Source organism: Dryobates pubescens, chromosome 20 (genome assembly GCF_014839835.1).
Source record: "Dryobates pubescens isolate bDryPub1 chromosome 20, bDryPub1.pri, whole genome shotgun sequence".
NCBI classification, from domain to species: domain Eukaryota; kingdom Metazoa; phylum Chordata; class Aves; order Piciformes; family Picidae; genus Dryobates; species Dryobates pubescens.
In genome coordinates, this window is record NC_071631.1 from 14022109 (window position 1) to 14048536 (window position 26428).

A 26428-nucleotide genomic window follows, 5' to 3' on the forward strand; every position below is an offset into this window, starting at 1 on the left:
ATGATGCTAAGAACAGTTACAGAGGTCCTAGAAGCTAACCAAGGGTCTTAGTCTTGGTCTAGCTGGAGGGTATCATCTGAAACAGCATGTAATGATCACAGGTTCTCAGCTTTAGCCCAGTCATTCCTGACTGATGTGGACATTTATAAAAGTTATTCATAATCTCCAAAAGGCTCAACAAGTTTTCCAGGGTCAGACCACGACCAATGACAGACCAACGAACAGAGCTTGGAATACTGCTTTGTGCTGTCACACACTAAAATGTGGCTGTTACATACAAATCCCTCTATGGCACTATGACTCCTGCCAACTTGAACTCCAGATTCTACCAGGACCCACACTCTGCCATCCCCTCTTCCACAAAATAACTTCTTGGTAGTCATCTATAGGTGTAGAAAATATACAGCATGAGTTACTGTGCTTTGCATAGTACCTCTGCTTGGGAGATGAAAGCTCTGACAACGTGTCATGAGGTTACTCATTCAGTAATTCCTCTTCAGAATTCTGAACCAAACCCTGCAAACCTCACATACTCAGCCAAAAGAGTTAAACAGCCAAAAATTCTTCACTCCCTACAGTAGGAAGCCTCACATTTCTGGATCTTCCTCATCACCTCAGCTATTGCCTGTTGGAACTGTTCTGTTAGCAAAGTAGCTGAATAACTGCTGCCCTTAAAACACTGCTATGGCTGGCAGATAGGATATGGCAGGTAGCTTTCCTTACACTGGCCTGGGTGCTGATGAGGGTTCTTAAGGAGGCTGCATAGGACAAGATGAAGGATGTTGATGGTCTCATCCACGCTCTTCCCCACAATTTTTGTCAGCTGTGCCAAGTCCTCCTGAATATGCTGACACAGGAAAATCACCGCGTTGGGCACCGGTGGCTTGATAATGTTTTGAAATGACTAAAGAGCAACAAAAGGCAGGAATGAGCACAGCCAATAACATCCAGGTCAAGCACAAGTCATGTAGAATTAGCCTTACCAGAGAGTCAACTCCACCCTATAGGATTCCTACCACCCGAACAAAGAAAGGCAGTGAAGTGTGCACAAACGAACTGAAATCACTCCTGGGCAAGCAGGGAAGCAAGTTTGGGTTTTGCATCTTGAAGGACCCAAATTGCAAGATGATGAGAAGGAGCAGCATCATACAAAGCTTCCATCTACACTTCATGTGGCCCCTTGGAACTAATATTGGAAAGTACCTGAGGATCTTTTGTGGCTCCCAGCAACATTGCCAAATGCATGAGCAAGCGTATCAGAGCGACGGCAACTGGGGACGTGGGCCGGTCAGACACTCCCTTTGTTCTTCTGTGTTGTACATCTCCCAGCACATGCCCAGTTTGAGTTCTGTCTTCAAGATTCCTGTTAGAAAACACATATATAGAATCATAGAACGGCCCAGGCTGAAAGGGACCTCCAAAGGTCATCTAGTCCAACCTCCTCCCAGTCTGCAGGGACATCCCCAATAAGATCAGGTTGCTCAGAGCCCTGTTGAGCTTCACTTCAAAGTATGTCCAGGGATGGGGCCTCAACCATCTCCCTGGGTAACCTGTTCCAGTATTCCACCACCCTCACAGGAAACAGCTTCTTCCTGCTATCCAGTCTAAATCTGCCCTTCTCTAGTTTGAAGCCTTTGCCCCTCATCCTATCGCTGCAGGCCTTCCTAAACAGTCTCTCCATTCTTCCTGCAGGACCCCTTTGGGTACTGGCAGGATGCTACTAGGTCTCCTCAGAACCTTCTCTTCTCCAGGCTGAACACCCCCAGCTCCCTCAGCCTGTCCTTCCAGCAAGTTTTGTACATAAAAGAAGCCAAGGTGGTGCTGCTGGCTGATGGTTCTTCCTTGGACATCCCTTCCTAATACATTTTCTATGAAAGGCAATGTTCTGCCCTGCAAAGCAAGATTAACCAGCTCCACACTGGATGGATGAGAAGCCACTGCTGTTAGAATAAGTAACTTCAACATTGATACACAAGGGCTGTTAAGTGCTCATCCAGAGAATCAAGGAGGAGGGAGCACAAATCAGTTAGTGGAGCTCTGGTAGAAGTTCTTGAATCCTGCTGATGCATTTGAGAAAATACTGCCTCTTGGTACCTGAAGAGAACCTACAAGAAAGCTGGGGAAGGACTATTTACCAGGGCATGTAGCAGTAAGACAAGAAGCAATGGTTTTAACCTAGAGAAGGGCAGATTTAGATTAGACATTAGGAAGAAGTTCTCTGCTATGATGGTGGCAGAACACTGGAACAGGTTGCCCAGGGAGGTGCTGAAGGCCCCATCCCTAGAGCCATTCAAGGTCAAGTTTGATGGAACTCTGAACAACCTGATCTAGTTGGGGATAGAATAGAATAAACCAGGTTGGAAGAGACCTTCAAGATCATCATGTCCAACCTATCATCCAACACCACCTAATCACCTAGACCATGCAACCAAGCACCCTGTCTCTGCTTTCTGCAGGGGTTTTGAACTGGATGACCTTTAAAGGTCCCTTCCAGCCCAAACTATTCTATGATTCTATGAATAGCTATATCAGCCTGGCTGAGCAGGAAGATGTAAAACCCTAAACCAGCAGCCTGACAAGATCTATGTGAAGGCTGTTTCTGCATACACCAGCACTAACAGCTGAGCCTCTTTCTCCTCAGAGGCCAATGTCTGTGCTAACAGGGACTCCCACACTACTCATCAGGTGGCAGCATGCAGTGGTTGCTACCTTTTGCCTTGAATAATGACAGTACTAAACCACTGAGCCCTGAAAGCAAGGTCAACAGCTCAAAGCATACCTCTGTTCCTGAAAGCCTTGTAGCAGTTTATGGTGCACCCCTCCAATCTGGGCACCACAGTCCACACAGTAGCTAGTTTCCATGGGGAGGCCACACTAGTAAAAAGCAAAATGAGAACACTGAATTCCAGAGTAGAAGCCTCTCTGGCAGAGAAAGAATGAAACAAATATCCAAGGTGTAATTGGTTAATTCAAGAACTGCTGTATTACTGAGCAAAGAAGCTCTGCCCCTTGTTTCCCAGATTTATGGTACAAGCTGGTTTAGAACTATCCTGAATTTTAAATTACATGAGCCAAAAATGACTAATAGAGAGTTTAGAAAACGAACCACTCTGCAATGGAACATTCAAACCAGTAAACAAACTGCAACAGCTTATTGCTGAAAACTCTGCCTGCTTAAAAACCCCAACAGGTTCTTACCTCTCCTACAGCACAGGGGTGGCCGTTTGGACATGCTATGAAGAGAAATAAAAAGGACAGTGTTCAAAGCAAGACATTGATAAAGTTCCTGTTATTTCCTTCCACAGTGACTATTATCTTGGAGCAAGAAATATGCTTCAAGATCTAATCAAAGCTGAAAGGAGTGATGGGCCTATGTAGCAACCCAAAGAATTTTTCACTCCTTCTCTCCTTGAGAACAAGGAATGGAAGCCTGAAAGGTTTTGCTACTCAGTCCCAAGAGCCTGGTAAACATGAACAATCCCACTCTGCAGATCTGCAGGAAGCAGGGAACTGAAAGCTAGCCAAGAAGAAGGCAAAGTGCCCTTCTGCTCACACCATTTAACACTGGCAGAATAGGAAAGGTCGAGGTCCTTCCACTCACACTTTGTAAACAGTTCTAAGCCTGAAACTGAGCAGAACCTCAATGCACTTTGGTGCATAAATTGTAGCCATAAATCTTAATTTACAAGGGGTAACTTATGCTGATGAGAGGAGTGTGTGTGTGCCCCTACATTTGGAAGGGTTTTATTCCAAACCCAAGGATTATCCTTCACCTCCCTTCCCAGGCACTCAGGAGCACTTACTGTACCAGCGCAGACCAGCCAGGTCTGCCATGGCCCTCGCCTGAGCCATCATATCTTCTGGCATTGTAGGCAGGAAAGAGTGCTAAGGAAGAAAAAGGAAAAAAAGAGTGACAAATGAATGCATAAATTAGGTCCTTCCCATAGCAGTCCCTGACTGGGTGAGTCCCTCACATTCATGACAGGAAACAAGAGACATCTGAAAGCAGAGGTTGTGCAGATGATGTTCCTGCAGATTTTCCAGTTCTGCCTTTGAAAATCCACCCTCCAGAACTGTCAATACTTGCATGTGCACTCTCTAGACACCCTGAGCTGATTTCTCTTGCTGCGGCCTGATGTACCCTGTTGTGTACCAGCACATTTCCTTATGTGTTGGCTAGCCAGAAGAAAGAGAGCAGCAGATCCCTCCACCCTGACTCAGCCTAGAGCTCCATGAGCTGTTATCCTCAGAACACCACAGGTCTCCACAGCATGACCTGCCAACTGCTTTTACACTTGTTCACCCCAACAGCAGCAAAAGTATTTGCCTGACACTGCTCAGGATGCAGAGGTACCTTGAGGAGTGCTAATTAACCCCAACCACACTGAAAGAACCAGAGAGCAGCAATTCACAGCTGAAAGAGTTAACTTGGTGCTTCTGATGGTTGAGAAAGGTTAGATTATGGAGAGCCAGGAGATCATGAGAAGCCCAGCAATATGGTGAGTTGCCATCTGAGTTAAATCTCTTTACCTGCATGGTGTCTGGACGGAATGCCAGGTTCCTCAGGGGCTGCAGGATGGGGTTCTGCCCACAGAGCAGGACAGCTGCAGTGTGAACAGCCATTTCCATTAGGACTCCACGGTGGCTGAAGCTTCGAGGATCCACTGTCACAGATGACAGTTCATTCATCACAAGAGAAGCTGCAAAGTGCTGCAGGTCTGGAGAATTCAAGACTTGGGAGTTCTGGATGAACTTAATCATAGCATCTGTTTGCTGAAAGCATACATTTGCAAGAATAAAAACCCAGCATGAGAATTGCCCACCAAACTGAAGAGGACTGCCAGCTGCTTCCCACAGAATCATAGAACTGTTTTGGTTGGCAAAGACCTCAGAGTCCAACCACTGACCTAAGACCACCATGACCATTAAGCCACATCCTGAAGTGCCATGTCCACACGTTTCTTGAACACCTCCAAGGATGGGGACTCCACCTCCCTGGGCAGCCTGTTCCAAAGCCTGACCACTCTTTCACTGAAGTAGATTTTCCTAATATCCAATCTAAACCTCCTCTGGCACAATTTCAGGCCATTTCCTCTCATTATATCACCTGATACTAGGGAGAAGAGACCAACCCCCACCTCACTACAGCCTAGTTTCAGGTAGTTGTAAGGAGCATCCTGTGTTGGTCCTGCTTTGAAAACATTTCCAGGCTGTGCAGGTGGGGACATAACCTTATTTGGGCCAGAAGAGCAAAATGCTCTTCCACCAATGATTCCAAATCTCATTCATCCTTCTCAACCAAGCAAGTTTGTCACTTTCCTTCCAAAATGAAGTACCTTACCTGCTGTTTGGGGTGAAGGCTTGAATGACTTGCTCCATACAGGGTAGTGACCTCTCTGAAAATAGCCAGGAGCAGATGGACAGACTGTACAGCTGGAGAGCCACTAGATACCTACAACAGAAGAACTGATGGTAGAGCAGAGAACAGGCTGTAGCTGTCACAGGTACTGGATTATGTAGGCTTCAGCAGGTCTGTGGTAAAGCTCACCCCACAAATGAGAAGGGATAGTGCAGGAATGGCTGTTCAAGCCATAAATGAGTCATCTGACAGCACTCAAGCTGACAGAGGATTTTACATCAGAAACCTCTGAAGTATTTTATTCTCCTAACTGCAACCTCAGTAGCAGCGACCTGTACAAGCCTTCAAATCACAACAGCACAAGGAGTGAAATAAATCACAATCAGCATGTCTGCCTAGATCAGGCTGCCCAAGATCAGGTCAGTTCTGAAAGTCCCCAGAAAAGGAGACTCCACAACCTCTCTGGGCAGCCTGCTCCAGTGCTCTGTCAGCCTCACAGTGGAAAAGGTTTTTTCCTTATGTTTAGGTGAAACTTCCTCTATTCTCCAAGGGGAGAAGAGTGACATGAAAAAAAAACAAGGCCAACAGAAAACAGCCTCAGAGTTACATATGCTGGAACACAAGTGGGGAAGTAAAGCAAATGGGTGCCTGCCAGTATCAGCCACAGTAGCTTTCAAGCAAAGGCAGCCCAGGCATCTCTGCTAGAAGAGATGCTGCTAATAAAGAAAAAACACTGGCCATCCAGAACCCACAATAGGATTATGGGACATGGCCTACCTGCTCTGCCTCCAGAAGACCCTCAATCTCACAATCCATCATGGCTTTCCCCACAGCATCACGCAGGACTTTGTAACTCTTGCCACACAGCAGGTAACGATCGATGTGGCTGTCCTGGCTGTCCCCTACCTACACAGGGAAAAGCCCATGGTGAGGACTGTGGACATTAACCAGACATTGGAGAAGGCAGAACCTCCTCTTCCTCCCAAGAACTGTGGCATTTCAGCCTTTGCAAAGAGACAGCAAGCAGGTGTGGCAACTCAGAAGGCTTCTCACAGCCACAAGAGACTCCATTCCACAACATGCGAGAAGGAATCATCTTCGCAGCCACTCCTACTGTGGTCACGAAGATGATTGTGTAGTTTCTGCCACACAACAGCAGAACCCCCCCCAAAGGCTCACAAACTGAAAACCAAGAGGAGATCAGAGCCATCATCAAGGAGACAGCTGCTCTTCACCTGTTGCAGAATTTCCCCTGGGAACACCCAGTTGAACTGGGCCTCTGTGAGAAGCTTCTGAGCAAACTCCATCCCATACTGACTGGCAATCACCCGGACGAGGTAGACATGATGCCAGTCATTCTTGGTGAGGCCACAGAAAGCTCTCACATTTGCCAGGTAATGACACTTCTCTCTCTGGTCTTGCTCTGGAGGAAAAGAAAAATAAGAGGCAAAGCCACATCCTACCTTGCAAAACTCTTCCGTCAGCATGAGCTGTAGCACCAGGCTCCTTCCCATAGAATTGGTGTGGTTGGAAAAGACCTCTAAGGTCATTGAATCTAACCAAACACCTAACACCACCCTGGCCATTAAACCATGTCCTGAAGCGCTATGGCCACACGTTTCTTGAACGCCTCCAGGTGCAGTGACTCCACCACTGACTTGAGCAGCCTGTTCCAGTGCCTGACCAGAGATTTTCCCCCAAACCCAAGATAAAGCTCCCCAGTACAATTTCAGGCCATTTCTCCTTGTTCTATCACCTTTTACTAGGACTGACTAAATTATACAGGAAAACCTGAGAGCACTTTCTTCCTTAAATGCTTATCTGGAGTGTTTCCTCAGCAACATCTTAGACAAGGATTCATTTCCTCAGCAGAGGATACCATTCTCTACTTCCATTTCCTTCTCTCAAGGACAAGTTTTCCCATTTACTAGTAGGTAATTCATTCTCAGAGCTCTTTCACCTTTCTCAGAAATAGCTTTCCTTTGCTGCCAAGGTGATGGTGCTTCCTGAGAATGATCTCCTGAGACACACTTCGCTACCCTGGCATCCTCAATATAAGGGCTGGAAGCTGAAGTCCCAACACAATTAATTCCTAGTTGTTAATACACTTTGATGCTTCATGAACAGTGTAACAGTGTAAGTATCTGAGACTCTCCACACACTGTTCTCCTTTGTAGGGTCAGCAAACCAGCTCAAAATTTTTGCTTTTAAGTATCTCCTAATCCTTCTCAGCTGTGCAGAGCTCTCATTCACATAAACCAATAAACTTTACAGCAGGTCTGAAGCATCATTTATACTTTGTTTGGTCATTAAAGTTCAATTTAGTTGGCTCAAATAAAATTTCATTGTCAGCATCCAGAGGATAAAATAAATCTCTTCCAAAGGCACAACTGCTGTGTAACTGCACCCCTGGGGTCACTGGCACAGCCTTGCTGCTTGTTACAGAACACTGCTAATAGATGGTAAAGGGAACCAATAATGGCTGTGGCACTGGTGAAAGAGCAAAAATGGAAAGCTGATGCACTTGTTCTTGGCCATGCATCACAAGAAGTTCCAGCACAGCACAGGTGCACTGCCAGTGTCCAGCCCACCTCCCCAGGGTGTCTTGGCTGTGTCTGCAGCATTTCCCTTTGACAGCAGGATTATTTACCTGTGGTCTCATGCAGGTCAAAGAGCAGCTCTGCAGCCTTTCTCAGGTACAAGCGAACCTTGGCCACTGCCTGCAGATACTCAACAGATGATTCCTGAGGACTTTGATTGTTCTTTGGGAGGTAGTCATCTGGAAAGCCTCTGTCTCCAGGCAGATCATTTATTTGGTTATATCCAAGACTGCCCTCAGACTTTTCACACATGGAATCCTAAAGGTGAGCCAGAATAGCGCATGAGTAGCAGAACCAAAGGCATTAAGATCCTGTGCAGTCGTGCTTTGTATCTTCAGCAGATCCACACACTGCACCCTCCACCCCAATGCCATCAGCTCCTCCCTGTGATCTCTCCAGTGCTTATCAAAGCCTCTGCCACATCACCAAACACCATTTTCAGCAATGCACCTAAGCACTCTCCCATATTTCTAAGCATGTAGCTGAGCAAGAGTTATGAGCATGCTGACTGCCCACACACATGCTGAAACACACATCACATATTCCAAGGTACCCAGCTCCACCTGTCTTTCCCTTAGCAAGAATACAAATTTTCATCTGATCTACAAAGTCACCATTTTAATGAACACTAAGAAATGAAACCTCCACCCTAGTGTCAGGTTTGCTTAAAATTGTCCAAAGTATTGAAGTGATGCAAAGGGAGGAAAGGGAACAATTCAAACAGCGTAACCTAAAGCTCTACCAACACAAAGGTGCCTGTGAAAAGAAGGAAGTAGTCCAGTAGTGGACTACTGCAACCAGAAATCCTCCTATCTGCTACATTCCTGCATTGGAGTTTGAGTCATACTTGGCCTCACTTAAGACACCTGTCCACAGTGTCTGAGAAAATTTATGCAATGCTGCAAAACCACCCAAGCCTTACCTCAAGAAGCAAAGCTAGTGACTGAGGAACTGAAATTCTGAGCAGGTGATTTGACATAAAATTCCTTTGGGGATTTCTAGCTGGGCAGATAGCTACAAGCACAAAACAACTTGCCTAGAACTGCAGAAGAATTTCTACTCTTTTCATTGTTGTTGGGGTTTTGGTTAATTGCTTCTGGTTTTTTTCTTTTATTCCTGCAACAGTTTCATTGCCCCACTCTTACCTCTAGGCAGTTGACAAAAAGCAAGTAGAGTTCCTTTTTATCATTTTTCTCAAGGATCTGGTTGTGCTCTACCTGGGACAGGTAGTGCTGCACATCATTCTTTACTTCATTGAAGCTACAGGAAAGAGAAACACTCCCTTACCACAGCTGCAATACTGAGAGCTACTACTAATGTTCTCAATCATGGTCAAACCACTACTTATCTCCATGTGACAGGTGAGGGTCACTCTGGCTCCATCTGGAAGATGGAAAGGCAAGTGTGGTGTGTTTTGCTAGATGTCATCCAGTTTCTGTCTGAGCCTATTTCTATCATCAACAACGGCAAATTAGCATTTCTAGGCCATAAGTCATCTGATCTATTTTAAGTATCTGAATTAGGAGTTGATCACACTTGGGAAACTGCTTTTCAGTGCAGTGACTGCTAAGGGAGGCTGGAGGAGCTGGTGTGAATGGAGAGGCCTGTGGAAGGCAAAGATCATTGCTGATGAAACATCTGTGGGCGAGGAGCAATGCCCTGCTGATCTAAAGCATATCAATTAGATGCTCCTAGGTTACCTGAGCCATCCATGTTCAGCACTGGTTTAGGTCAAGAATAGCTAAGGAAACCTTGGCATAGGCTGGTGAGATGCTTCAACACAAGCCACATGCAAGACAGCCAAGCTGCATAACTAATACAAAGGCACAGGATGAAATTCACCTGTCACAATTCAATTTAAATGAGCAGCATGGAAGTGAGGACAACAATCACATTGGTTTGATGAGGTCATGGCAAACAAAGCTGAACCACCCCTAGGGTAACCCCCATCCACTGTCTGACTGTGCTCACCTGTACTTCAAGAGGAGCTTCAGCATTACTGAGCGGATGATGGGAGTTTCATCCACTTCATCATTAAATGGGGACAGAAATTTTGTGTAGATAGCAGGGTGCTCTGTGGAGACAAGAAAAAGAAGACAAGTTTGGCAGGTGAGAGGAAGTGGCAAGAGAATCAGCTGCACGAGGCTGAGCATCAGGATGAAGGTGGCTCACCTGAACCTTTCAGGAGTCTCCTGTCAACAAACAGCAGACTAAGGAGCTCTTGGATCACCTTTGCCTCCGGGGGTTCATTGTCCTTAAAGCACATGGTAGTGACCACATCTATGAAGAAATTATTGCATCTCTGCCTGAACAGGGCATTTTTTGCTATGGCATTCCTGGGGGAAAGGTAAAAAGCATTAGGACAGTGTTCAAACAGAATCACTTACAGAACAGATGAAGCAAAGCAGAGAGAGGCAAAAGTCACCATGGTGAGCTGCTCTGCCAGCTTTCCTAAAGGCTGGATTTGTGCAACACTTCACTCTGTAAAGGCTGTGTCATGTTGACAACCAAGATCACAAATGGCAATGCGATGCCAGATACTTTCACTGAGAGTTGTTTGCTAAGCTATCACAAAGCAATCCAAAGTGACAAGCAGTTCTCTTGCCTGATTCACTCACTGACAGTGCTTTCACTTGACAGGGTTTCCTAACTATGGTTTCCTAACATGAGCCAAGGAAATTTCCTCCCTTCTTTTGAAAGAGTAAACAGAAAATGAACAGGATCTGTTCTGATTCCAGCCAGAGCAGAGCTCCCTCTACCTATTCTGCTGACACTGACAACCTCAGTTACAAATCAGTTCCTCCACACAAGCAGACGCAGCCCTGTTGTGAGGCTTCCACCTTGGGAAGGGGGAGTACCTGAGCTCCACAGAGACATTTAAATCAACATCATTCTCCAGGGTAACTCTGCAGTATGGACAATACATCTGTGCTGGTACTAGCCACGTTCTGATGCACTTCTGACAGAACAGGTGGTGGCAAGGCAGGCAGACTGGGTCCTTCGGCTCATTCAGGCAGATGCCACATGGCTCCAGACCACAGCTGTAATTCAGAAACAGCAACAAACAATTCCTTCAGTGTTGTCTTACCAAAGGCCTTTAATAAGGCTGCTCATCTGCAACCAGACCAAGAAATGATAACAAGACCTGCTGGCTAACTGCTTAGCTTCAAGTGCAGCATAAAAGTTATTGCTCTTTATTTGGCTTTCATGACATTGTAGGCAGCACTGCCTTATGCTCAGGAATGCGCTGGTGACACAGGCAAGATTCGTGCTGGCCCTGCAACTTGTCTCAATGTCAGTACCTGTAGAGCTTGTTGCTGACTTCATCCTTACATTGGCACAGTACTTTCATCACTGCAATAAAAGTTGGATGAGTCTTCATGTCTGAATTGTGCTGAAAACACTGCGGAGGAAAATGACAGAGCTAAATGACTCAGCTCTAAAACCTGAGGCAAAAGTGCACACAATCAGCAGAAGCAAAGAGGGAAGAGGTGAGCTCAGAGCTTTGCTTACCTGGGCAAGACACAAAGTGTATTTTTTCACTACAGTCTCAAATTCTGGCATCAGAGTGTTGCTGCCCAACAACACATGTTCTACAAACAGAGACATGCAGAATACCCGGTTCCAGCAGACACTGTGGGGAGGAAAAGGTGATTCCAAAGAGTACAATGATGAGCTGAGAGCGTGAATGGAAGTGAAGCATCAGGTCAGCCTCATGACCTCACTGCTTTTCATGCTCACCACCTCAGCAACTGTGCACTTCTCATGCCAACTTCTTGCTTTGCCCTTTGGTCATCACCCCTGGCTTTTTGTCAAGGACAAAACACCTCACAGCATCTAACACAGCAAGCTGATGGCACCAGAGTCTGTCCTGTACTCAGCACTGCAGCAGAACTAGGACCACTGCAAAGACCTTCCCACACCTCTAACCTTTGTATCAAGGAAGCAATTAAAAAAAAATAAATAATCACAACTGAGTTAACTTTCTTCCCTTTAGTTTCCCCACAGACCTTGTTTAGCTTAACCAGAGTAGCTCTCTAGCCTTGTCGTCCAAGAGGAAGACATCTGTCTTAGATGCAGTGAGGTTCCCCATCTCTCACAGTCTAAGCACAAGGATGAACTGGGAGAGGACACATTGCTGGTTAACAGGAAGCCCTGAACCCAGCTGGAATGCACTGGATGATGCTGCCAGATTTTAGAGAGAGAATCTACACAAGATGAGGCTAAATACATCAATCTAGTTATTGGTGTCTGGTGTGTTAATTGAGCCTAGCAGGAACCTGGAAAGGTTTGCAAAGTCTTCATCTGAGAAAAGCAGTACCAGAGCAGCTCTCAGCCTGCACTGATACCCTTATTAACAGCAAGGCAAAAGATCAAGGTTGAGAATCTGTCAGGGGTACTTACTCAAGTTCTTTGAGCAGCTGATGGCACCGAACACCACTCCTCGGCGAACCCTTCTCTACACAAAGGAATTCAATAGGCATTCGAAGGTTCTTCACTTTCTGCAGCCAGACCTCTGGACAGGCTGTCTGCACTTGGCTCTCCAGCTCTTCAGCACATACCATTGCAGCCAACACATCTAAAACCTAGAGGCACACACAGGCTGTGAGTATAACACGACAGCTGCATTTCAGAATCATTTATAAGCCTTGGGCTCTCAGTGTGGTTTGCTGCAGCTTGTGTTCTACCTAATAATGGTCTAATTGATTATCTTAAGCTCTGGAATTGTCATGCTCATGGCTTGGATCATTAGCTCATCCTAGTAACTGATGCAAAAAGCAAGTGAAACTATTTTAAAACCTGCTAGTAATAATGGTAACAGCAAATTATTCCCTGACCTTATGCTTCCCGCTTGGCTGTTGCCAAAATCAAAAGGAGACTGCACATTAGCTGGTTCAGGGAAGACAGAGCTCACTGCTAGGGGTGAGGATCACAAAATGCTTCTTAGTGACTTTACCATCTCTGAATGTGGTATTCCATATCCTTTCTGCCCAAGGTAGCCAACCACATGGGGGTGTACAGCCAGGATCCTAGAGAAGTTCTGCAGGCGACTCTTGAATTGATTGTATCCAAGGTGGACCCAAGGCAAGGATGGCACTGTCTCCTCTCTCCTGGGAGATGTGGCCTTCCACTCCTCTATGCAGGATAAGAAGGCAATTTGCAGACACTGGAAGTTTAGGGGAAAGAGGGGGGAGGGGAAGAAAAGGTTAAAAACCAAAATGCAAATAGAAGATTTATGAGTTTTGTCCTGGCAGTTCTGGCAAAATCCACAGTAAGAGAATCAGTAACTTTACAAAGAGCCTTAAATGATGTGTTTTGCAGGTGCTCCTTTGGAAGTGCTTTTCTGAGTAAGGGCTCAGCAATTTCAGCAGCCATTCAGTGTCAAATGCTTTGTGGCTACCTGGCCATTAGTCTGTCTCAGAAAGAGATTTTATCTGAGAAGACAAGATCGATACAGGAGGGGATGTTCACAAGCATCCTGCTCTTCTCTCCAAAGGGTTTCCAGCTCTTGTTCCAGACACTAACCTGCAGCTCCTCTAGGGAGGACACACCAATGGTCATGACAATAAAGTCTTTGATATAGCACTGGAAGAGCATCTGCCTTTCTTCCTCAGTCAGAGTAGAGATAAATTTTCCTAGTGCAGTTTTCTGGAAGATATCCACAAACTTCTCAGCTTGGTCTGGAAAATGAGAGTGCAGAGAGAAGCCAAGTATTAGGAGGAAGCTGGGTTTGACAGCTTCTATCCGAAAGAGACTGACACCTAATTAATCACTGATGCATACAGCACTAACAAGGAACTGGAGGTCAGGCCTTCTCAGCATCAGTGTCTTATTTATGGAATCTCACCTTGTCATCAGCTCTTGGCATTTCCACAGCATTTTGAATAGAAAGGCACAGAACATGTGAGAAAGACCAACAGTGAGAAGCACAAAGAAAAGCAAGTTGTGCATAGCTCTGCTGGCTCACATGAGCACAGAGGGACTGGTGGTGACTCCAGAGTCACAGAAAGGTAGAGGTATAGTAGTGACAAACCAGAGTTTACAGAGTAGGTGGCTGGAGTTGCTCCATGTCACAAGCTCAAGTCAGGCCCTCACCTTCAGTGTTCTGGATATATTGAGCTTCCAACCACATCTCATCCAAGTATTCCTTTATCCTCCAGCTGAAAGGCATCTCATTGCCAGCCTCAGATGACACCATCATGTTGTTCTGCACCAGAATTATCTCTGGCTGAGTGCTAGGAGATGAAAAGGTCATTAATGCCCTGGGCTTTTGCCTGGGAAACAAATTCAGACAGAGGCACAAAGCGGCAGAAAGCAAGAGATTAGCCCTAGAAGGGGATGAAAGAAACAAAGAACTGAAGGACTCCTGAGTCCAGCTCATCCTGCCAACTGGGTAGCATTAGGACTTCGCAGTAGGCGCTCCCTGGGAACAGAGCTATAATGGATGACCTGTGGGCTTCAGGAGCTGGGTGAGAAGCGTAAGCATGTCAAGAGGTAGAGAGCAAAGCCCAGGAATACTGGGATAAGGTAGAAAGAACAGGCTTCTGAAGTCACCAGGAACTGCCCTGCTGCCTTTGGCACAGCACAGGGGAGCAGCCAGCAGCGTCTGTCTCCCACAGGGATTTAAAGCCAGCGCTGGACTGGTCCCAGTGCTGCCAGCCAAGCCCTCCTGCTGCTCTCTCCAGTGGCTCACCTGTTCTTACCCACACCGTAAGGGACAGTCAGAAGCTTTGTATCACTGAAGATGAACATCCATAGGTTTGTCACCCATTTAGCTGCCGGCCTGGCCAGCAGCTCCAGATTGCCATTTCTGTCTATGACAGCAATCAGGAGAGCCAGGAATGGAGTGATCACGTTCTGGACTCGCTTCCACAAGGTGTGCCTTTGGGGGCAGAAAGAGACCAAGAAATCCAGAGGGAAGGTGAGCAACAGGTATCAGCAAACCAGGAGGTGGCTGTCCTGAAAACTTGCTGACATTTGCACATGAGAAAGTCCTAATCTTACCTCTAAGGGGAAAATAATACCAGTAACAACGACCTACATTTTTCTCACTCATGGCTTGCCTGTAATCATACTGTTCCACTCTGAGCACTTGTGCATTCTTACACTACTGTCCCAGTCACCCTCCCTCAGGAGCCAGGAGAGGACAAAACTACCTTTGGAGTTTCCAGCCCAGACTGGAGACTGACACTGCAGATAGTCAGGTTACCTAAAACTGCTGTCTCTGCTGCACAGTTGCCATTTGCAGACTTTTCTGGGAAGCCTGCAGGTTATAAAATACTGCTGCTGTCCTCACCTGAAGGTACCTGCCTCCTGGAGAGCAGTGAGGTTAGAAGCCTCTCGAAGCACCCAGTTTTTGGGGTGAAAGGAATTTTCTTCTTGCTTCCTCAAAAGGCTGGAGAGACGAGCCTTTGTTACCTTCAGGAAAAGGGCTAGGAAACAAGAGGGAACTTGCATGTTCTCTGTTGGCACTGGATCCAAACCCAAGTATCACACCAAGTACAGCATTTTACAATTATTTCAATAATTAGCCAACAGGGGGGGAAAAAAAACAACAAACCATAACAGCCAGAGGAAAAAGCCACAACCTGAACTCCAGGAAAAGCCCTACAGCCATCAAAGTAGCGACAGACCGGAGCACAGACACGCACTCCCTTGCGAGATTGCCTGAGAGACCCACCTCGTCTACACTACAGCAAGGATCTGTGGGTCCCCAGAGAACTAGCTGACATGTTTTGGTGGTGCCCTAGACCTGTAGCCAGGCAACACATACCTTTGAAGTCATCCTCTTTGGACAGAAGGCCAAGGAGAATCTTAATTCGCCTTCTGCTTCGGCTATGATCTTCCTTTTGGTCCCGCAGCATCCCTACAGCACTTTGTACGCAGGTCCTCAGGAGCACAGTGGTGTCCAGGATCTCACCCTTCCCAGCAACAGTGTGAGAACAAGTTTGTTACTCTTCACTTTTACACCTTTGCCCCAACACATCCCTCTTAAAATGATTATAGTGCTCTCTAGAAAGGGCCTGTCCCCCTGGTGGCACTTCTCCCAATTTTCCTCCCATCTCAGGCAAATCCAAGCTCTCCTGCAGCTATCAAGTGCATGATGCACATTTTGTGGCCCTTCCAAACTGACATGAAACACAGCATTTGTATTAAGATAGCACAGAGTCATAGAAATTCAGTAGTTCAGGGGGAAAAGTGGAAATGATAAATTCAACTAGGGAAAATATGTCCTGTCTGGAGATGCTTCAGCACTAGAGGGGCAAAAGCTACCTGCAGTCACCCTTGTGCTGGGCCTCTCCCAGCTGATGCTATCAGGGCAACACCAGCCAGTCTCAACGTAACTGCAACACAGTGAAGTCCACAGTATGGCTTCAAATGCATGAAGAGCTGGAGTGGCATTTTCAGAATCACTGTTTTCAGCCTCAGGGTGTAGAAACAAAGCCTCCAAAACAGGTTTTAAACTGAAATTGTAAAATGACTAAGGAAGTAGAGATTCCTTAAAATGGGTCTTAGAAGGGTCTGCTTCTTTAGTGATGCTCATTTTGATTGGGCAGTGGGGGGAGGATTTTGTGTTTGATCCTTTAGATTCATGATGCAAGCAATATTCTTTATAGATTTCAAAGCAAATGGGGATGCAAAAGATGTCTTGCCCCTATGGATGACAAAGAGTAGATACAGCTAAGAAGCAGCTGAACTGACCTTGTAGGGCTCCTGTTCTTCTCCATTCCCCTGTTCTTCTCCACTCCCAGGCAGAGCTGCAACTAAGGGATAGTATTTTTGTCAGAAAGAGGCAGTACACTACTGCATCAGCCAGATAAAGTTTTATTTAGCAACTGCATCCAAGAGCAGCAGAGCATCAGTCAGAAATCCATTATCACTTGTATGAGGAGCTGAGATCCACCTCCCTAAACATAGCTACGGCTGCTTAGGCTTGTCAAGCTTCCTGCAGCAAGAACTGGAAGGAATTTGACACTTGAAGCTAATGCACTGAGATCTACACAGAATCACAGAAGGTTAGGGGTTGGAAGGGACCTCCAAAGACCATCTAGTCCAACCCCCCTGCCAGAGCAATATCACCTTGAGTAGGTAACCCTGAACCCTGTCAAGCAGTATGGTGAAAGGAAAACAAATGTTAAGGATAACAAAGTGTTTTCTAACCATCCTGCCTGTTTAGGTGACCAGATCTACATTCACAGAAGTGAGAGATTCTCTTGAGCACTTCCTTGTCTGTGGTCCCTACCATGCAGCATCTGCTGCCTTCTGTGCTGAAACAGAGCTCTCAGGGTGCTGATCAGCCCAAATACCAACGTTTTTTTGGTCAAAATGAAAAAAGGGAAACCCACCAAATTAACTTGATGACTCAAAGCTGCAATAACAAACTAAAAAATACAAATTGGTAGCCATGTGGTGACCTCCCCAAAAACCCCAAATGCTGAGCAGAGAACATCATTAGAATAGAATAGAGTAAACCAGGTTGGAAGAGACCTTTGAGGACATCAAGTCCAACCTATCATCCAACACTATCTAATCAACTAAACCATGGCACCGAGCACCCCATGAAGTCTCTTTCTAAACACCTCCAGTAACACTTTCTATGAAGAACTTCTTCCTAACATCCAGCCTAAACCTCTCCTGGTGCATCTTGAGACTGTGTCCTCTTGTTCTGGTGCTGGTTGCCTGGGAGAAGAGACCAATCCCCACCTGGATACAACCTCCCTTCAGGTAGTTGTAGACAGAAGCACTAAATACGTTGTACCTGATCTAAGTTCCACAAGCATCAATCCTGGGACCAGACCTTTTCCTTTCCCCATCTCACCTTTGGCTTTACCCAAATCCTCACAGAACATCTGGCTGATGGTGAGGTTCTGCAGGGCAGTCATGTCAGAGATCATGTCCTTGGATCTGCGGAGATCATCGATGTGCACCGACTGCCACAGCCCTAAAGGCAGGAAACCAACAAGGAAAAGACCTTTCGCATCTGCAACATGCTCTCCTAGAAGAGCTTCCCAAGAATCACCTCCTGGTACCTGTGGACTAGCAGCTCACACTCAGACTTCACTTACTCTCACTTCTTGGTGTGGAAAGGGAGAGCACCAATTCAGCTTTAAATATGCTAATGCAGACTACTGGGTGTGCACACTATCAGAGCTTGGAGGCTCTTAGAGTTCACCTCACAGAGCAGGAACCTTGCTGCTGAAAGTACAACACCTAAGCACAGATTCAGCAACCTCCAGGAGGGCAACAAGCAGCCACTGCAGCTAGCATCACGTGTTTGTTTACCACTCTCCAGCTGACTAGAAAGAAAACTCCCATATTAGTGGGCATAGCAATAAGTCCTCACAAAGACAAGGACTCCAAGGCTCTGATCCCCTGGGGCAGTCCCTGTGGGTAAGGGATGCAACTCAGAACCCACAGGGCACACTGATTCCCAATTTCAAGCATTAAAAAGGAAGGCAGACAAGAGAAATGTTGCTCTGGCACATTTGCCTGAAGCCAGCTGAGGAGCGAGAAGCAACAGATGGCCAGACCCACCTCCATGGAATCCCACGTAGGATGTTCCTCCTTCCACTCGGGAAAGCTTCATAATAAAGTAAACAAAGACAGAGACTTCTCCCAGGTCCACCTTGTTGATTTCATTAACAACAGTGTATCTACAACAGCAGAGAGGAAACAGGGTTGAAAGACTGAGGACAGACAGAACCTGATGACTGCTGCCGCCACTGGCAAGGAATTTACACTTCAAAGGGGATTATCTGGTAGTTTGACCCAGTTTAGTCTGCTTGCACTTGGGTTGTGAATTATTATCTGAAACACAATCAGTGCTTCTAGATTCATTCCACTACAGAATACACAAAGGATTACACATTCCTGACAATGAAATCCCCAAAACAGCCACTAATCAAATGGGGGTGAGGAGTCAGCAAGAAGAACAGTTAGCTGGGAACCACTTCACACTTGACTTACTTGGCTGAGGCAATGAGCTGGGCATTTTGAGAGCCATCTTCAAAGTTTGTCTGAATAATGAGGACTTTATTTCCTGATGTGGCATCAAGGAAATTCCTGAAGAGTGAAAGGGGGATTTAAAAGAAGTCACCAAGTGTAAAATCAAAACATTAAAGACTGCAGTAGTCACTCTACATTAGCTTTGGCTGCCGCAGGCAGGAGAGATTAAATATCCATCCTATAGGGATGACAGAACTTCAAAACCCCTTCAGTGTGATGGAGCTAACACAGTCTGTACCCAGCCAGCCACTGTTCAGCACAGCACGGCCTCTTGCCTCCCTTTTCCATATCTGTGCCTCCAAATGTTCTGCTTACCCAGAAGACAGCCTGTTCAGAGCAGGGTAATGGCAAACCCAGACTCACCTAATGCCCTTCAGGAATGAGTACTCTGTGTCAAACTGCTGCAGGAACAGGATTTGAGGCCTTTCTGCTTTACCCTGCACTTCTCTCTCCAGGCAAGCAGCATCAGCACTGGTGAGGAGCCTCGAGAAGGTGGTGACCTGTGAGTGCAAGATATATGTTTGTTCTTTGCTCTGAATTACAACAGGAAGTCTGTAGAGACTTGCTCATCTCTGCTCCCAGTGGCTGCTAATTTGCTGTTGAGCTGCATTGCACCCCCAAAAGACCCATTTATTTGCCCTGACAGTAGGAAAGGGTCAGCATGGGCTGTTACAGCAACCCAGGACCACTGCTGGGTAGCTGGACACAGTGGCTCTTAGTGCTGCAGTGGGGTAGCTGAGAAGGAGCAGCCAAAGCTTTAAGGTGGCTCTCATGAACCCCTATAGTGTGCCTTGCCTGCAGTGCTCTCAGGGAGCAGCATGTCCTGTCCCAAGAGAATGTTGTCTCCAGGTGAGGGAGAAGTTTTCCATCCAACCTCAGCTGAAGGTCTTTACCTTTGGTACTCAGCAAAAGTAAACCAGAAACGTTCCCTATTAAAGGCCTACAAGATTTGTGGCTTAGCTGGGTTAAAACCTTTTGTATCTTTAAGTCAAGAGGCCAACACAAAGAAATGAGGGCTTGAAGGCTCCTAACAACTTTTTCTGCACCCAGAAGCCACCTCTGCTGGCTTCGTACATGGAGACTTAGCTACTTTCAAAGTCAAGTGATGCACCACCTGCCCAAAATCACTTAAAAACCCCACTTGGCAGGGAGCATCAACAAACTGCTCCATACACAGGGGAGGAGGTATTACATTGTTTAGAATGCAACAACACACCTGCTGGAACACCCAGCCTGCACATGGGGGCACTAAGTGACAAGGCTGCTACCACATTTACACAGGTGTAGCCACCAACCAGCCCCAGCAGTGTAAAATAAAGTCCTCAGTGCAGGCTGGGAGGGTTTCACAGAATCACAGGGGCTGGAAGGGACCTTGAAAGATCTTCCAGTCCAACCCCCCTGCCAGAGCAGAATCACCTACACCAAATTACACAGGAACCCATCCAGGTGAGTTTTTAGCATCTCCAGAGAGGGAGACTCCACAAGCTCCCTGGGCAGCCTGTTCCAGTCCTCTGTCACCCTCACAGTGAAACAATTTTTCCTCGTACTTATGCGAAACTTCCTGTGCTTCAACTTCCACCCATTGCCCCTTGTCCTGCCATTGGGCACCACAGAGAAGAGCCAGGCTTTGAGGGGACTCCACAGGACACTCACCTCTGTGAAGACCGTTTGGTACCCAGAGCCAGCATGGACGTGAGCCCGGAGGAAGTCTGCAAAGGATGTGTGCTGCTGCTGCTTGAAGTACACCTGGGCCAGAGCACCTGCCAGGAAGGCGCCCGGCGAGTTGCAGTGGCGGATCACAGCATCTGGGGTGGCACAGTTCAGCAGTGCCAGCTGGGCTTCTCTCTTCACACTGGACACCAGTTCGCTCGGAGGACACACTGCTTTCAGCCTTTCTGTTGTCTGCAGGACCACCGAGGCGCAGGTGTCGGAGTGGTACCCCACAAAGACATCCGAAGGGCTGTACTGCTGCTTGCTTATGAAGTGCTCTTCTGCATTGGCTGCGGTGAACTCCTGGACCCACTTCTTCAGCTCTTTCACAGTTTCTCTCTGCCCCTTATCCAGCACAGTGCTGACATCCAGGTAGTGCTTTTCCAGCCTGTTGATGAGTGGGATGGGGAAGTGCTTATACACCACATCCTTCTCTTCAATGACTATCAAGCGGAACTTGGGGTGCACTCGGCACTTCACCCGGTGGGTGCCCAGCCCCAAATCCACATACTTCTGGCCAGCAAGGTACACATAGTACTGATTGAGGGCATCATAGAGGCTTTCATAAAGGTTTTGCAAGTTGAGGAGAACAACTATTTGGCCAGTTTCCATGCAGACCTTCACACGGTTGATGTTCCTGCAGATCTGGGTGTACTCTTGGTCCTTAGGGAAACTGGAGCCAAAAATGATTTCTGGCTGCTGGCGGGCAGTAAAAAAGGCTTGCTGGAGGATCTGCAGTGCTGCATAATTCTCAGTCAACACAAGCAGGTACCTGCAATCACCATCATCACCGCTGCTGGAAATGTTTTGTCGTACCAGCTCGATTCTACTCACATCGTGAGCACAGATTTCTCCTTTCTCTGGTAACTGTGAGGTGAATATTTCCAAGGCATTGACATCATCTTGGCCATCAAAGTTACGAAGAACAACTTCAGCTATGTCTTGAGGTGTGGGGTCACTTTTGGAGCTCTTGGCCAAGGCCAAAAACATCTTTATGAGACTGTAGTAGTCACGCAGACCAAAGAATTCCCTGTCTTGGGCCTTGCAAATGTCCTCATACGCATCTGCAAAGTGGCCAAAGTACTGTTCAACCTTCTGCAGAGCCCCTCGTGCTGAGCAACAAATCCCCTTGGCACTTTCTACGAGCTCTTTTTTGCTGGGGTCGCCACGTGAGACAAAGATGCCACGGTTCATTTTAGCAGGGTCCAAAGCCCAATTGGAAATCCCGATGAAGCCAACCTTTTTGTGAGGAAGGGGCACATCATCTATGCAGCCATCTTCCAAAAGCGGATGTAAAGTCTTCAAGGGCATTTTGGGAGAGTCTTCTGCCAGCCCAATCTCATCCAAAACCACCACTGAGACATACTCCTCCAAGTTCTTCCCCTCCTGGAATCGAGCACAGTGCTTGAAAGTGCCTATGATTCCCTCTGGAGTGGAGAGAGGGCTGCACTGGAAGGATACGAGATGGATCTGCTTCAGCTCCTTGAACAAATCTGAAGCAGCTGCTTGACCCTGCATAGCATCAGCCACAATGGTTTTTGCAAGAGATTTGGAGCTCCCAGGCTTCCCAACAAGAAAAAGAGGGATTTTCAGCTCAATGCAGATGACCATCATAAAGACATTTTCCTTCAGGGCCAAGTTTCTTGCTATGGTATCTCGGAGGTGCACACCATTCAGGAACACATCCTGCATCAGAGAGATTTCATCCAAAATCTTTTTCTGGGTATCATAAGGCTTTGGAAGGACCTGGCTGATAGCTCTCCTATATTCCTCCTTCTTCTCCAGGGATGCATGATAGCAGACCCCGACTGCCAGCACTAAGGACCAGGTAACCTTGTTTCTCTCAACAGTGCTCTTTGGAGCTCTCTTCTCAAGGTACTTCCTCAGCTCCCTCAGCAGGAGGTCACTGCGCTTGTGAAACCACTTGAAGACTTCCATGCAGCGTTCCACATCCCGCAGGCTGACAAAGCTGCACTCATCCTCCCTCTGCCTCATATACTGCTGGGAAGCAAAAAGCACTTCTGTGACTACCTCTGCTTCACACTGACGCATGGGGACATCCTCAGTGACCCTCTGGACAATCTGCTGGATGTATGTTTTTTCAGTGAAGCTGTTGAGCTGCCCAAAATCCCACACTAAGGGGATGATGCTGGGTGGCAGCGCATGGACACGGTACACAAGCTGCCTCAGGGGAATGGATCCAAGCTTATCCTTTGTCTCATCTGCTTTCACACGGTAGCCCAGTCCAGCTAATTCCAGGCGCTGAATCATCTTTGGTGTGTGCTTACGGTAGGGGTTGCAGGCTGCTATGATCTGCAAGCCAGAGTGAGAGGCCAAACGCTTTCCCTGCACTGTGCGGTCACACAGAGCTTCCTTGATGCTGCTTATAGCCTCCGTGGTGTTGGCTTCATCAAAGAAGAGGATTGTGTCCAGCCCATGCTTCTCTTTGTTGGCTTTAGCGAGGGCTTCTGCTTCTCTGATCTTGGCATAAATCATCTCTGCTGTGGTACCTCCGTGAACTTTCACGAGTTTCATGTTCTCTGCCTCTGTGCAGCTCCTGCGCAACTGGCAGAGGAACTTCACCAGCCTCGTTTTCCCACAGCCTGTTTCCCCCATGATAACAACTGGGATGTTGCACCTGAACCGCATCTCGATGGCCAGGATCTTCAGCACGTTGTCTGTCGTCAGCTCGTAGGTCTCGTCAGGGTCTACCACCCAGGGGATGCCCAACACCATGCAAAGCCTCTCCAGCTTCTCATGCCGAGGCAACTGATCAAAGGGGACGTTGAAGGGAACCCTTTGGAGCAACAAGCCTCTGTACAGCTGTGTGGTCATGATGTTCCTCTTGATGATGCTGCCATTCAAGGGATTAACAGCATTGACACCGTGGTGGTGATCAGGCTGGAAGTGGAACCCAATGAAGGTCATGGACACACGATCTTCGTTGAAAAACAAGTAAGGGTGAGGCTCGGACTCCCACTTCTTCCGAACGCGGAAAGGGAGAAGATCTTCCTCTGAAACGTTCTCCAGGTGGGAGGGCTGCCTGCCTGAACTCTGATCAGAGATGTTGAGGGAGGGCGTCGCAAAATCCCTCGCCATTAAAATCATGAAAGTGACAACAAAGTTCTTGAAACCTTGCAAAGTGTCCTCCACGAAGTCAGGGTTGCAAAAGACAGAAGCTTCGCAGTCTCTCAGCTGAACGTTGAGAAACCAGGCAAAGTTCCGGAGCTCTGACCAGGAGGGGTCTGTGATGCCACAGTGCAGGAGGAACAGCTGCAGGCATTCTGCTGGGCTCCCTTCCACAGAGTGTGCTTTGTACCAGAATGTGTCCAGATTGAGCCCCTGGTCAAACCTTTTCAGATACTGGAAAGGTCTCTGGAAAGCCTCACTGCAAAACTCCTCCTCATCCATTCCTGGGTCTGAAGCATCCCCAGGGCAGTTCCCAAGTGTATGCATTTCCAGTACTTCCTTGGGAGACTTGCATGTTACTTTAGGGAAAACATCAATGAAATTGTACTTCTGCCTTGCTGACTTCTGCAATAAAAGAGAAGAATATGTCATCTCAAAGCTGTAGCCCTCATCTTCAGGTTGCTCAATCTTCCTAGCAGTCTGAAATCACAGCCCTAATTGACTACCAGCAGCTAGCCTATGTAACCATGATACTTTCACCCCTGTGCATCACTTCCTGCTTGAAGTGCACCACAATTAATTCTATCTCATCCTGCAGCCTCCTTCCTGTAACCTTAGTCCTTTGTTACCTCCAGCCCTTTCCCAGGGCTACCTCAAAGAAAACTTTTAACAGATGCACAGACTACATGAGGTTGGAAGTGACCCTCAAAAGTCATTTTGTCCAACCCCCCTGCAGTCAAGCAGGGACACCTCCAACTAGATGAGACTGCCCAGAGACACATCGAGTCTGATCTTGAATGTCTCCAGGGACAGGGCCTCAACCACATCCCTGGGCAACCTGTGCCAGTATTTTACCTCTCTCATTGTAAAGAGCTTCCTCCTGATGCCCAACCTAAATCTACCCTGCTCCAGTTTCAAACCATTGCCCCTCATCCTATCACTACAAGCCCTTCTAAATAGTCCTTCCCTACCTTCCTATAGGTCCTCTTCAGATGCTGAAAAGTAGCTCTAAGGTCTCCCTGCAGCCTTCCCTTCTCCAAGCTGAACAGCCCCAATTCTCTCAGCCTGTATTCATAGAAGAAGTGTCCCAGCCCTCTGATCATTTTTGTGGCCCTCCTCTGGATCTGGTCTTGTGTTGGGGGCCCCATAGCTGGACACAGTACCCCAGGTGAGGTGTCACCAGAGCAAAGTGGCAGAATCACCTCTCTCAATCTGCTGGCCATGCTTCTCTTGATGCAGCCCAGGATGCTATTGGCCACCTGTGCTGCAAGTGCACACTGTTGGCTCATGTCCAGCTTCACCAACAACTTCAAGTCCTTTTCTGCAGGGCTGCTCTCAAACCCAAGAAACTGTTGTCATTTATCCCTGTCAGTTCTACACTCTGTTCTTATAGCTACATATAGATACCCTACTACTTTCAAACATCCAGTCACATAAGGAAGATTCGATTTTTGCTTGTGGGTTTTTTGTTTGGTTTGGTTTTTTCAATCATTAGTAGCCAGTGAGGCTTGGAGTAACAAGCCAAGGAAACTACCAATCCAAGAAAATTAACAGGTATGAATTGCCATCTAGTTTTAATATCACACCAGGGACATGCAACACACAGCACCCCCTGACAAGAAACAGAAGCCCTACAGTATGTTCACTGTTGAGAGTCTCTACAGCTCACATGCAGCTGTATACAAACACACATGCAAAATGCCTGAGCAATTTGAAGCCATCAGGTATTGCTGTGCACATACATGTCTTGTTGCTTGCTTTGGCACTGCTGACACCTCCAGGATTTCGATGATATACAAATGGCACTTCTGTCGCCGCCACATATTGCCACTAGCGTCTGTCAGACACTGCAAAACCAACAGCTTGAACAGAAACTCCGGGATTCCAGTTTGTACCTAGCACAAGACAAGACAGAAAGGCATTTTCTTTGTAGGCACTCATCATAATTCCGCAGAATCATGGAAGACTTGAAGGTGGAAAGGATTTCTGGAGGTCCCCTCATCCAGCCCCACCCTGCTCCAAGCAAGCTCAGCTGCAGCAGGTTGCCCAAGACCATGTCCAGTCAAGGTTTTTAATATCTCCAAGTCTGAGACTCTACAGCTTCTCTAGGCAATCTCTTATAGAGTTCAAACACTTTGATGGTAAGCAGTTCTTTGTGTTACTTGCCCCATAATGGGAAAACACATCCTAGAGAAATGGCTTACCAAGAAGTTTTCAAGAAGCAACCTCTGCAAAGATCCACACAGTGCTTCTAGGACGAGGCAGCTGTGGGAAGGATGTACTTACTGAAGAGGTGATGTCAAAATGAAATATCATGGGTGCTGTCTGGTATTTTTTCTTCATAAAAGGCAGGAGAGATTTTAGCACTTTATCTTCATCCACTTCTGGTTCAATTAGTCTAATGGTTTTCAGCATCTTTGTACTGTCAGGGTGCTGCTCCTGCAGTCTCTCGTGTAGCCTCTTCACGTACAGAGACTTCCCTGTTACCACAAAACCCACCAACACAATTCAAAGTCATCAATACAGAATATATGATGTTAAGGTCATCACAGAAAGAAGTCAAATGCTTATTTTCTGAAATCTCAGAACCTTCCTTAATAGGCCTTCCAGAAGAATTCCAAGA

General features: G+C 47.0%; 1 protein-coding gene across 1 annotated transcript in view; it reads right to left on the reverse strand.

Annotated features, from left to right (window-relative positions):
* RNF213 (ring finger protein 213) overlaps positions 1 to 26428 on the reverse strand; it is a 55311-nt gene that overhangs the window by 5697 nt on the left and 23186 nt on the right. Inside the window, exons 26-56 of the mRNA XM_054171093.1 lie at positions 26092 to 26285; positions 25548 to 25700; positions 20620 to 24210; positions 19330 to 19466; positions 18928 to 19023; positions 18496 to 18614; positions 17780 to 17902; positions 16663 to 16724; positions 15734 to 15881; positions 15257 to 15392; positions 14654 to 14842; positions 14056 to 14195; positions 13486 to 13640; positions 12917 to 13126; positions 12364 to 12545; positions 11473 to 11593; positions 11262 to 11362; positions 10818 to 11000; positions 10132 to 10295; positions 9931 to 10033; positions 9105 to 9219; positions 8010 to 8217; positions 6595 to 6782; positions 6137 to 6265; positions 5342 to 5452; positions 4531 to 4773; positions 3804 to 3885; positions 3199 to 3233; positions 2780 to 2874; positions 1204 to 1363; positions 724 to 904 (exon numbers count right to left, since the gene is read on the reverse strand). Coding sequence (XP_054027068.1) covers positions 724 to 904; positions 1204 to 1363; positions 2780 to 2874; positions 3199 to 3233; positions 3804 to 3885; positions 4531 to 4773; positions 5342 to 5452; positions 6137 to 6265; positions 6595 to 6782; positions 8010 to 8217; positions 9105 to 9219; positions 9931 to 10033; positions 10132 to 10295; positions 10818 to 11000; positions 11262 to 11362; positions 11473 to 11593; positions 12364 to 12545; positions 12917 to 13126; positions 13486 to 13640; positions 14056 to 14195; positions 14654 to 14842; positions 15257 to 15392; positions 15734 to 15881; positions 16663 to 16724; positions 17780 to 17902; positions 18496 to 18614; positions 18928 to 19023; positions 19330 to 19466; positions 20620 to 24210; positions 25548 to 25700; positions 26092 to 26285 — 7854 coding nt within the window. The remainder of the gene's footprint in view (positions 1 to 723; positions 905 to 1203; positions 1364 to 2779; positions 2875 to 3198; positions 3234 to 3803; positions 3886 to 4530; positions 4774 to 5341; positions 5453 to 6136; positions 6266 to 6594; positions 6783 to 8009; positions 8218 to 9104; positions 9220 to 9930; positions 10034 to 10131; positions 10296 to 10817; positions 11001 to 11261; positions 11363 to 11472; positions 11594 to 12363; positions 12546 to 12916; positions 13127 to 13485; positions 13641 to 14055; positions 14196 to 14653; positions 14843 to 15256; positions 15393 to 15733; positions 15882 to 16662; positions 16725 to 17779; positions 17903 to 18495; positions 18615 to 18927; positions 19024 to 19329; positions 19467 to 20619; positions 24211 to 25547; positions 25701 to 26091; positions 26286 to 26428) is intronic.